Raw genomic sequence first — 13,651 nt, forward strand, 5'->3', positions numbered from 1 at the left:
TGACCATACCCTCACTGTGTAAATCTATCTTTAAGTTTAATAATTCTGAAGAGAAACATGCATCAGTATTATTCAATCTACAGATGCGCATTCCCTGCCCCTTCACCACATTACGGAATACATAATTCGGATGCATACTTTGTGTAAAAATGTGTTCTTGTGACATTCCTTCCTAACTACTCCTGTATTCCACAAAAACATCCAGAAACGTTATCTTCACTGCTGACGAAAACATAGTAAACTTTAACTAACTAGTGGCACTGTTCATCCATTCCACAAATCTATTCAACAGATTCTTACTACCACTCCAAATAAAAAAGACATAATCCACAAAATGCCTATAAAAAGATACATGTCTATGAAACAATTCCATAGAACATAGTATTTCCTCCACCCAAAGAGCTAGGAACATGTTGGCGTAGCTATTGGCACAAGATGTGCCCATAGCCACGCCATCACGCTGTATGAAAGGGGTCTCCTCAAACAGGAAAATATTACTTCCAAGGATTGTCTCTAAAAACAGACAAATAAAATCTACCAATTTGTTGTCATAAGCACTATGTTTATGCAAATAATGTCTCACAAAATCAACCCCTTCTACACTGGGTAGGTAGGCTACAAGTTTTTTTTTATATTTTAACTATTTTTCTTAACTTTCATTTAAGTTTGATTTTAATATACAATAATTGTTTATTATAACCTTTGTTTAACATTTGCTTGCTTTTCATATACTTTGCAAAGTATTGTGTAATAAAACATAATAAAAGATAAGTAGAGCTGGGTTAATGCACTTGCGGATATGGGTTTCTCAGTGCTGTTTATCTATAAATATGGGTGCTTAAAAATTTAACCTGGTGATCAATATTGGCTCAGCTTAATGACATCACAAGAATGGGATACTGTACTTCAGATGACTATAGTATATTGCAACAAAAACTAAATGACTTCATCTAAAGTTAATCTTCTCATCATCTCTTGTGCAATTTTATTAGGACTTATGTTACTACCTATACTTTTTATAGATGTACCATCTGATTCTAAATGTTTATGTAAGCATGTTCATATGTAAATAATTTCAGCTGCCTGCATAGGCGTGTTGTGTTTAAGTGAGCTACAAAATTTGATAAGTAAATGCAGTTAAATAGCTGACACTGCTTTCAACAGCAAATTTATCATATCATTTCTCTTAAAAAAATTATTAGAATGCAAGTTGTGCTTTTCTGTTTGTACTTATTATGCACAGCAATATACAATCCTGACATTGAAACCAGTTCATAATATACTTACCACCTGCACCATTTCTTTATGTATTTCATAATCGTCAAAATGTGTAGCATTCATGAAGTGGGCAGTGTTTGCATTGGTATAAAATTCACCTCCAAATGTTCTTGCTGGAAATCAAAAAACAAAAACTCTTGAGACTATGTATGGGCTCCTCACATTACCCACAGACATTTCATACATTATCCACAGACATTTCATACATTACCCACAAACAGTTGATATGTCCTATGTTCCAAATTTCAGCTGTACACCACAAATCTATTAATTACCTTTACTTTTAAATTAATATTTTCTTTTGCTCTCTCCTCTATAACTGTTGATGTGCTACATACTTCTGTAAAAACATGTCTATTGCAATTTGTGTGTATACTGATCATGTCTAAATATCTAAACATATCTGTCATTTTTCTATGTGGAGCTTTTCTCCCCGGGCCTCTGCTGAAAAAGGGCCTTTTCAGCTCAGTCAGACACCCCCGGTTAACAAATGTAAAATAAATAAATATATTAACCATAGACAGTTCATACATTACCCACAGACATTTCATACATTACCCACAGATACTTCATAAAGCACGGCTGTAAGTATACTTGCCAAAACAGATCCTTGAGGAGAGTCACATGAACAAGGAATCATAACATCTGAGTTATACCCACATTACTGGTGTCCTTCCCTGTCAGGAACTGGAAAAGCACTTAGTACGTGACATGGTGGACAGAGGTTATCATCCTTGGATCTACTCCACTGCCAATATAATCTGATAGCCACCAGGGAAGTATAGTGTCAGGATTCACAGCACTACCACCAAGTGGATTGAAATATAAAATGAGCAAACAAATGAATTGCTAAAAAAACTCACATAATGAAGCTTAGCTTTAATAGCATACAGGATACATGCACTGTTGCCCTGAATTGTAGGCCTACATCATCCACACACAAGGACAGGCTTTACACTGAATGCCCAGTGGAGCAGAGTGTTGGGCCTAGCTTCCCAGGCCCCCTTCCCACTTCCCACTGAATTCAGTGCCTTCCAGTTCTCCACTCTTCAACGTAGCTATCCGGTAGATCATGGCCAAAAATGAACTTGTTTATAGTTTCATAGCAAGCAAATTACCATACTCAGTGTAGCTGACCTTCCAAGATAAACTCACAGTTTTTTATTTTACTTCCTACAGCCAAGGATAGTAAAATAATTACATTTTCCTTCAAATAATGTACATATCAGCTGAACTTTTTTGTATTTTCGGTAATAGCTACTGTACTTCTCAGAAGAACATGACTGTAACAACTGTTTGCAAACTTTATATACATTTTATACATTGTAAAGAGAAAAAAGTAGAACTCTTATACACACATATATACACACATATATATCTATACACATTTACAATCATATCCATGATTCATATTGTACAACCCTGCTGTCTCATCTCCAAACAAAACCAGTTACAGACTTTATAAGTTTTATGTGCAGATCACACATACAAAAAGTGGCAGATTTATACACAGATATCACAGCACCAATGGGGTCTCACACTAAGAAGGCATTAACTTAAGAAGACACAAGACTTTATCATTTTTAGTTTTCTGAGCCATAGTTTTACACCAGGAAGAATGACTGTTGTAGGTAAATAGCCCTTTTTACATGTGAAAATAAAATGTATGATATTACATCCAATGTGTTGACAGTGAACTTGTATGTATATTATTATATTTCTAAATAAAATAGTTAGCAAATTATGGCAAAGCACAGAAATAGTTTTAAGGTGTTAACTAAAACACTTTATCTCTGCATCCTTGAACACAAGTTTAAATATGAAAGTGACTGCAGAATAAAATTAACTTGTCAAAGAATACATACATACAAATACATACATACAAATATTTCAAGCACGGGCATTAATGCCCTTCTAACTTGCCAATATACCAAAACACTTGTTGCCATAATAAGTGTCCAGGCTGTTGTTAAAAATATCTAAACTAGTACTTGCTTTAATGTAATTTGGTAGTCTGTTCCAAGCATCAGCTACTCTGTCAGAGAACCAATTAGTATAGTACACTTCTCATTCCTATAGAATCTTCTACATAGGTTATCTGATGATTCTGTAGTACTTTTTGATAACCTCAAACATTCCCAGAGGTAGTTGTCCCTAAATGCCCTATATACCTGAATAAGATCTCATCTTAGATATCTGTAAGAGACACTGTACAAGTTCAGATATTTTAGTCCTTCTTAGTAACTTAAATTTTCACATCCAAGGATGTTCTTGATATATTTCCACTGTACTCTTTCCAGTTTACTCATGCTTGTATTCTTATAGGGTTTTCATATTGTTATTCCATACTCAAATTTGGGTCGAATGCAACTACTAAACAAAGACTTCATCATTTTTGATGTCCTAGACTTTATACATTTTTTCATGCATCCTATAGTTCTATAACTATCATTAGCCAATTGGTTGATATGATCAGAAGAACTCATAGATGAATCTACCCATATATCCTGGTCCTTAAATGAGTCTACAGTTTTAATCACTGTGTGCTGTATTAAATATTCACCTTTCAATTTATGCCTCCCAAATCTCATATGTTTAGTTTTTGATGTATTTATCAGCATATTATTCTCCTGTGCCCAGATGGTCAATTTAGTCAAGTTATTTTGCATACATGACTTATCAGTAACACATGCAATCTGTTTACCCAATTTCAGGTAGTTGACCTATAGACTGTAGAACACCTCAGATGAAAAGATAAAGAAAGCACAGTAACTAAAACCCTATGGACAGAAGTAAAGTAAAGATGGTAAAACTTAAAAAAAATAGATATAACCACTATGTAGTCAATAGAAAACACAGAAAAAGGAGTACATTTGTATAATAATATACCTAAATAATGTTACTGCTATAGTAAAACAGTAATAAACTTGAAATAATAAATCTTAATGCATGAACTTGGAATGATCTTATATCATGGAAGATACTAAGCATAAGTCTTACGGTAAAATAAGTAATCATTAAATTTAAATAAATAATAATCTGAAGCTCTTTGTCAGGATTAACCTTAACCACTAAACTGCAGTAGGACAACAGGTGGTATATATAAATACTGTGCACCATGGAATACCAAAACCTACTTTGATTTATAAATATAGTTACACCATGAGGTAAGATACTGTATGTTGTCTTATATACAAATCACCACCCTCCCTGAATAGATCTATCTACATAAACATATATATATATATATATATATATATATATACATATACATATATATATATATATATATATATATACATACACACATATATATATATATATATATATATATATACACACACATACATACCTGCTAATCCCAATGGGGTAACCTATGGAAATCCAACTATGTACAATATTATAGTACTTTGGCCCCCTTCTACTGCTGCTAGCTTGTTCAGCAGACATAGAAGAGCGACACAGTAGCACTTGAAAGAACAACAACAATCAAAGATTTAATAAAAATTCACAACTGGCCACAGCACAAACACAGGTTTAATAAAGAACTTAGAACTCTAGCGCCTTGGCTTACAGCCTTCAAGGAGTTGTAAAACACATAACTTTACACAGACTTTATATAACACCATTCATTAATTAATTACTCAATTACATAATAATTGTTTCCAATTAATCTCTAAGTTTAAACCTTACAGGTACCATAGTATTAAATTTTAAAATATAAAACTGATTCTTTATAAAGAAGTTTGTCCTTAATATCACATATTTCACCAATTTTCATAAAAACTTGTTCTAAAACAGAAGCTTTTAACAAAGCATAATCAGCATTATGAACTGTTTTAAAGTGCATTGTAATGTCACTTTATCTTTTGCCATTCTTTATATCTCTTATATGTTCCTGTATTCTTACTTTAAATTTTCTTTTACTTTCTCCTATGTAAAATAAGTTACAGGAACATCTAAGAACATATATTACCCCTTCACTATTACATGAAAAACTACCACCAGGAGAAAACATAATACCATTTATTTTCTTAAAATTTGTAACACAGGGACATATAGAGCAACCACCACAAGGGTGAGTACCCCCCATGGCAGGGGTTATATATAATGTCTCAGTAGGCATAGAGAAATAACTAGAAACCAAAAAATATTTTAAATGTTTTCCTTTTTATAGGAAATACAAGGACTATTTGCTATTATTCTTTCCAGTGCCTACCACCTTTACAAATAAAAATTAAATCATCTATACATCTGTAATATGAATTGTATGCATTATGAAGTTACAGTCCTATATAAAAGACTCTTTTGATTTTTTGAATAGAATACAGGATTCTATTCTATATTTATTAATTATTATTATTATTAATATTATTATTAAATATTATATATTTATTCTATAAGTGGAGTAGTGATATGTACTATGTGGTTATGGATGTGAAAAGCTTATACGCTAATATTAGACATCAGGATGGCATCAAAGCCTTAAATTATTTTTTAGGTAATTCTCCCTTGTCCTGTTATATAATAGAACTTGCACATTTTTGTTTATTAAATAATTATTTTGTCTTTGATGGATGTGTGTTCCATCCTTTGCAGGGTACTGTCATGGGGGCATCTTTTGTCCCCATGTATGCAAATCTGTTCATGGCACTTTTTGAGGAATATTTGTATAAGCATAAGTTTGCGAGAAATAATGTTATTGCCTATTACAGATATATAGATGAATTAATTTTTATTTGTAAAGGTGGTAGGCATAATGTTATGCATTTTCATTTGAATTTAGAACAAAATATTTATGGTGTGAAATTTGATGACATACAATGTGGTAGCATGGTCCATTTCCTTGATTTAGTATTAGAGGGCTTTAATGGTGGGGGTATTAAGACATCAGTACACAGGACATTTGCTGACAATTTTCACTTTTTGCATGGGGTATGTTTTCACCCCAACATTTATTGGAAGCCCTACCCTATCGGGAGTTTCTTCCAATGCACAGAATTTGTAGTGATTAGGGAGATTTTGTAAGAGAGTGCAGGTACACTTTCCATATGTTTGTTAACAGGGGTTATAACCATAATATGGTCAAGAAGTCTTTACAAAGAGTTGTAGCATTTAGACTGGGACTAAATCAGTGTCAAAATGTTATGCATGGAGAAAGGAATAACATCAAATCTTATAAAAATCAGATATATTTTGTCTCAGTGTATAATAGTTTGAGCAAATAGGATTAACAAAATACTACATAGCTGTTGGACATTTTTACTTCAGGATGTGGAACTGGAAAGAATAATAGCAAATAGTCCTTGTATTTCCTATAAAAAGGAACAAGTTTAAAAGATTTTTTTGGTTTCTAGTTATTTCTCTATGCCTACTGAGACATTATAGGGGTACTCACCCTTGTGGTGGTTGCTCTATATGTTCCTGTGTTACAAATTTTAAGAAAATAAATGGTATTATGTTTTCTCCTGGTGGTAGTTTTTTCATGTAATAGTGAAGGGGTAATATATGTTCTTAGATGTCCCTGTAATTTATTTTACATAGGAGAAGGTAAAAGAAAATTTAAAGTAAGAATACAGGAACATATAAGAGATATAAAGAATGGTAAAGTAGAAAGTAACATTGCAATGCACTTTAAAACAATTCATAATGCTGATTATGCTTTGTTAAAAGCTTCTGTTTTAGAACAAGTTTTTATGAAAATTGGTGAAATATGTGATATTAAGGACAAACTACTTTATAAAGAATCTGTTTATATTTTAAAGTTTAATACTATGGTACCTGTAGGTTTAAACTTAGACATTAATTGGAAACAATTATTATGTAATTGAGTAATTAATTAATGAATGGTGTTATATAAAGTCTGTGTAAAGTTGTATGTTTTGTACTACTCCTGGAGGGCTGTAAGCCCAGGAGCTAGAGTTCTGAGTTCTTTATTAAACCTGTGTTTGTGCTGTGGCCAGTTGTGGATTTTTTTCTTGCTGCTGTTCTTCACGTTGTTATATATAACAACCAAAGATTTCTTTGCATGGTTGGAAAATCCCTAAAGGCACCCGAGTCCTCTGAGGAGCAGGTAACACTGCTATCCAACCAACCCTGTCCTTCCCTTCCCAATGATGCAGCTGCTCCTGCCAGTATGAATTCATGTACCACCAGATTCCCTCATTATTGTAACATAGTAATGACCTTCATTCTCTTGTTATGGCAACAGACTATAAATTCTTTATGACTCACGGTCTGTCAGGAAGGTAGATATAGCTCTGATGTGTATGGTAGCAGGGGAACAGAATGTTTGCTCTGTGAAGTACATACACATACCTACAAGTTATTGGATATATTCTCTTAATCTGCTCTTGTACACCTCAGCACTGTGCTACGCTGTTAAGCTACACAGCAGTGTTAGTCACTCCAAAACACAGGGGCATGTGGCATGTACTAGGCCCTCCAGTGCACTACTCATTAAAACAGGATGGTGTCTGTGCTCCTACTCCAAGGGTCTTCCATGATTTATGCCTATGAAATGAGGCAGTCCACACTGACCATATCACAGATAGTGCAGGGAATATATGTATGCACCTGTGTATTATCTTTATTAATACTACAACGAGTTTTGTAAGTACATTAACAAAAAGAAAGGATACCTCAGCATCAACTTCAGCAAATAAAAAGATGCACCAATATTGTTTTAGTAGGTAGACCCCCAATTCTACAAATACAGTTTTTAACTACTTTCCATTTGTTTAGCCAACAAAAAATAAGATTCCACAACCAATATCGTAATATTTATATAGCCACCATAACATTAACATGACAAATGGGAGTTTCCCACCCGGTGACATGGATATCATTGCCAAAGACACTTTCCTGATGGTTTAAAATATAAAGGAAGCTACAAGCACTCCCCTCATACAACAAAGGGGGGTTGAAAGGTTAGCTTTACTGTCACAGTGACTGCTCCTCAAATATCTGTTGTTATGTTAACTATACATACAGCTATATTACATTATATTAGGAAAAGTCACTGTAAGAGTAAGTGCTAACTTTGGGGTAGATTCACAAACACTACCATAATCTTATCTATGAGGTCACAAAGTAAAGTAAGAATGATGTAGTAAGACAAGTAGCCATATATGAATATTTCATGAAATACCCTTGGGTATCCTTTCAATTTAATATGCAGATTTGACAAAATAAGTCATATTTAGTCATGATGTTTTGTGAAGGTCAAACTGCAGCTTATGCTACAAGAAACAATCATTGTGAATCAGTTTTAGTTGTTGTTTTGGTCTTAAGTTGGGAAATGTTGCAGTCATCTTGATATTATGGACATTGTGCTTTTTAAAAGCTGAGTATGATCAGAGAATGCCCGATCTATCCATTTATGCTGTACTTATAAACCCATAAAAAGGGCGATACAAATTATGTCTACAGCTACAGGGTTTTGACTTTGGTTTTATTGATCTAAATGTCTCAGTTAAGAGTAATAAAAGGTATTAAAGCCAAGGTATCACTTGTGTATTTCCCAAAAACCACTTTCAAAAAAGGCTTAAGGCATTACACTGTAGAGATCCTTGTTTACTTAGGTCTCTTTCTTGTTTTAGCCTCTGTGTTTTTATGTTCTCACTGATAGCTGAATCCAAACATCCTGCAGCACTGAAGTATGTTAAATTTTCCTGCAACAAAATATAATTTGCAAGGTACGTAAGCAAGTCATACATAGTTAACCACATATGCTAATGCATAATGCAAATAATATCCTACTTAATATGCTTACAAAATCCATTGCAATATATTAAAGCACACCTGAGTGTTGACAGAAGGCAACAATAAACATATCTTCTCTGTCCTCTGTTCTTTAAATGTATTCTACCTTCTAATTAGGTAAACACAAGCATGATATATTAGGTTTATACTGGAACTTGTTTGTAGGAATGAGAGATAAAATATGAAAAAGATGTAACAAAATAATATACAAATAGCATTTTACATCAGTTAAAATGCATTTATTCTTAATGAAATGATAGTGCTTCATAAAGTAAATACAGCTCACATGCCAAAACTTCATACAAATTAGAAACATGTCTAACAGACTGTGTAATGCAAAATAGGCAATATTGTTGCTGCTAGATATAAACCACATACTTTAAGAATGGTTTCAGACTGCACATATAACAACACGGGTACTTTAGGAATATATATACATGAATGTTTTAGTGCATAAAACAAGACAGAAGATGCACTGGCTATGCATTTTCCCCTGCTGACTGTTATCAGTCCTTCTGTGACTCAGTAAGCCCATCCACTCCCCATGGCTGATACTTGAATTTGGAAGATAATCTATGAAGCAGCCGCATTTTTTTCCTGAGTTAAGCTCTCCCAATCAGTCCCCAAGGGTGATAGGTAGTAAATGAAACAACCAACCTTTTTTTTTTTTTTTTTTTAAGTCCTAGCCATAGTAGCCATGGCAGCTGACATGTCTTGCAATTCCAGTCCCTTGATACATGCATACTTCCACTCGTGCACTGATTCTGACCACTCCCTATGTGCTGATTGGCAAGGACTATATATCTGGTCCACCCACAAAGTTCTGTTCCATGATCTTAGTCAGACAGGGTACCTTTAACATATCATGGCAGACCACAACACTTTCCTCTCCCCAGGATGGGTTATTATGTCTTGATTGTTTGACTCCCATCCCCTGACCCCGGAACACTGCTTGTCTGGAGTGTAGTCAGGATTTCATCCCTCTGTGTCACTGAGCCAATAAATCATAAAAAAATTAACTGCAATAAAAGTATCACTATACATTATTTTACAACAAAGGACCTACATAGAAGATAAAATAAAACTATAGCTCCATCAATTCCTTATTTAATAGTGGACTGTAACCCAGATAAGAACACTGAATCAACATCCATGTTTAACAAAGAATTCTGATTGAAAATATAAATTTCTAGAAGTATGGAACATTAATGACAGATCTTTTGCACCTTGCAACAATTCGTAAAGAAAAAAGAAAACACTATGCGACTGTATTTCAGGCTTTCTGCCACCCTAAACTTTTAAAACAATGCGTAAAAAGGTCCCACAGGAAAACCAATTGGTTAAAAAACACAAAAAGAAAATTCTAGCAAAGCTAGACTTTCCACTGTGGGATACCTTAAATCTCTTTTATCAGAGGCAATATAATATATATGCAAATTCCTTAATTACCATACGTTCAGAATTACCATTTAGCTGAAATACCTAATATCCTTAAAGGGTAATTTGCATATCCTGTTGTTCTAGCAAATCTATAAGTTTTTAAGAGAAGTATATAAAATCTGTCCCTGATTTTGGGCCTTTGTCCCCCCAATTATTTTTGACTTTGGCCATATTTCTTGCATTTAGTGGTTAGAGGTATTACAAGCATATATGCATATTACCCATTCAGGGACATTAGAGCTGCAGTAGGGACAATGAATACAACTAAGTAGGCATGTGCCTGTAGGCATTGCTTAGGTTTGGCATTGCCATAGTCTGTCTTCCATATCATTCTAGGAGTTACAAATATGATCCAGCATTGCCAAGGTGTGTTAACTGTATGCATTCACAGTTTGCACTGTTAGAGGATCCATCACAGTATTAGAGGATCCATCACAGTACAGTAAGTACATTACAAAATGTCTGATATCAGATGATAGCATCATGCATGTGGCACAGTCTGATGACACAGTGGTGCAGTCAGCAATTATAACAGAGGACGGCACCACCATTAGCCACAGCATGATTGTGCATAGGTGAGATGAACCTCTAACACCACCTGTGTTTAGTGCAGGATGTTCTGCACCTACCATCCCTACACAAGTTACACAGATGTCAACACCAGAGACAGCATCTGAGGGCAACATTGCCTACAAGGTGCATGCAACTTGCACAGGAGAGAGGCTTGTAGTAGTCTGTGACTGCTGCATATCCAGAACATCCCTAGACCTGGGTGGAAAGTACAGTTGTGTACACTTACCATAAATGTAGATGTTCGAGTGTATTCACTCTTGCAGTCATCACACTTGTGTTATCTGCCAGCAGGCAGCCCTCAGTCAGCCCGAATACCAGAGACTTAGTATTTCTGTGTCAGTTGCTGTCACTTCAGGACTGACATCAGATTATCAGGGGTATAAAAACAGGCAGCTGACTCCATTACATCAGTTTTTCTTGCCCCAATATCAGGAGCCCCCAAATACGGAGTTAAGTTATGGTGGAAAAAACACCACCAGTAAAATGTAAATACCAATAGCCCTGTAAGGGGTGAGTAAGACAGAGAGTACAGAGAGAAACAAGGGGGCTGGAGGGTAGGAAACCAGGACTGCAACAGTGAATACACTCGAACATCTACATTTATGGTATGTGTACACAACTGTACTATGTTCTTTGTGTTTCACTGTTGCAGTCATCACACTTGGATTGATTCCCAAAGCTGAAGAATGGGTGGAGGCAGTCAAGAAGAGTTGGGGCTGTCTAGTATGCCCTGCAGGACTGCTGTTGCAAAAACCGCCCTGGATTTGGAAAACACAGGCAGGTGGTAATGCTTGGTGAAGGTGTGAACAGAACTCCCAGTAGCAGCTTCCAGAATGTCCCTGGTAGGGACTCCTCTGGGAAAGGCTGTAGAGGTTGAAGTTGCCCTTGAGAATGCGTTCTGATACAGTGAGGGAGTGGTTTCCCATGGTGTTTGTAACAGAAATGGATACAGTGTGCTATCCATTTGGAGATGGTTTGTTTTAATATGGATTTGGCCTCTGCCACTGGTGCAAAGCTGACTAGTAACTGGTCAGATTTCATGAAATGCTTAGTCCTATAAAGGTGAAATCTGAGCTGTCTGTGCATGTCTAAAGAGTGCAGGATCCTTTCCCCATTATTTTGAGGATTAGGGAAAAAGGTGGGCAAATGGATAGAGTGGTTGAGAGCCACGCTGAACATCACGTTAGGCATAAAAGTAGGGTTATTCCTGAGGGAGGCCCTGTCAGCATGAAAAATAATGAATGGTTCTACAGCCATAAGTACTTGTAGCTCAGACACTTTTCTAGCTGAAGTGATGGCCGGAAGCAAAGCTGTTTTCCAAGAGAGGAATTTTAACTCTGCTGATGCTGCAGGCTCAAAGGGGGGTAGTGTGATCTTTTCCAGCACAATGTTAAGGTCCCAAGCAGGGGTGGGGGCTCTTCTTGGTGGCCTTAAGTTGTTAGCCCCTCTCAGGAATTGTTTGATGACAGGGTGGGAGAAGAGAGGTGGCTCAGTGCTGCAATGAGCAGGGATGGCAGAGGCATGGATCTTAATGGAAGAGAAGGATAGGCCTCAGTGGAGTAGGTCTGCTAGGTAGTCCAGGATGAGAGGTAAGGAGGGCTATGCTGTATCTGCTCCTTTAGAGTGAATCCAGAAACAATACCTTTTCCACTTATCAGCATAGGATTCCCTTGTACTGGGTCTTCTGGCTTCACGAATGATGTCCAGCACCTGCTTGCTTAGGCTGGCCACTGGGGGAGAATTCAAGGAATAAGCCAGGCTGCAAGGTTCAGGGTTTGTAGTTGCAGATGCAAGATCTGTCCCTCCTGCTGAGTGAGGAGGGTTGGGATCTGGGGTAGGTACCATGGTGGCACCGGTGACAGACTGTGCAGTAGAGGGTACCAGTGTTGGCGTGGCCAGTCTGGGGCAATCATGATTTCCCTTGGTCTTTCCTGCCTTATCTTGAGTAGTACTCTTGTAAGAAGAGACAGAGGGGGAAATGCATAGATTGAGAAGTTTACCCACTGGAAGGATAGGGCATCCACTTTCCAGGCCTTGCTGTAAGGTACCCTGGTGCAGAATTTGCTGAGCTGGTGATTGTAGGGGGAGGCAAACAGGTCCACCTTCAGGGTACCTCATTTCTGAGTTAGAAGGCTGAAGGTATTGAGGTCTAATTGCCACTTGCATGGGTCTAGGAGATTTCTGCTTAAGTCATCTGCCCGAGAGTTTTGTTTGCCTGGCAGGAATTGAGCTTGCAGATGAATATGCATAGCCAAGGCCGTGTTCCACAGGGTCATGGCTAGCCTGCAGAGTGGGTAAGAGTGGGCTCCCCCCTGCTTGTTGATGTACCACACCACTGTGGTGTTGTCAGTTTTTATCAGAAGGGGCCCTGGTGACAGCAGGGATCTGAAAGCTGTCAGAGCATGCTGAACAGCTAGCATCTCTTTTTGGTTGATGAGCAGATGAATTTGGTTTGGGCTGCAGTGGCCCTGAATGCACCTGCTGTCAAGATGTGCACCCCAGGCATAGTTTGATGTGTCTGTGGTTAGGATCTAGGCAGCATGGGGTTGTGTAAAGGGAAGTCCCTTGTGGTTGCATGCTGTTGCCCACCAAAGAA

The 13,651-nt window shown here is 36.6% G+C and overlaps 1 protein-coding gene across 1 annotated transcript in view; it reads right to left on the reverse strand.

Annotated features, from left to right (window-relative positions):
• Positions 1-13,651, reverse strand: part of HEG1 (heart development protein with EGF like domains 1) — a 556,295-nt gene that overhangs the window by 140,959 nt on the left and 401,685 nt on the right. Inside the window, exon 5 of the mRNA XM_044075011.1 lies at positions 1,288-1,391. Coding sequence (XP_043930946.1) covers positions 1,288-1,391 — 104 coding nt within the window. The remainder of the gene's footprint in view (positions 1-1,287; positions 1,392-13,651) is intronic.

The sequence above is a fragment of the Protopterus annectens genome, chromosome 6.part0, assembly GCF_019279795.1.
Source record: "Protopterus annectens isolate FY-2018-M chromosome 6.part0, PAN1.0, whole genome shotgun sequence".
Lineage (NCBI taxonomy): Eukaryota > Metazoa > Chordata > Ceratodontiformes > Protopteridae > Protopterus > Protopterus annectens.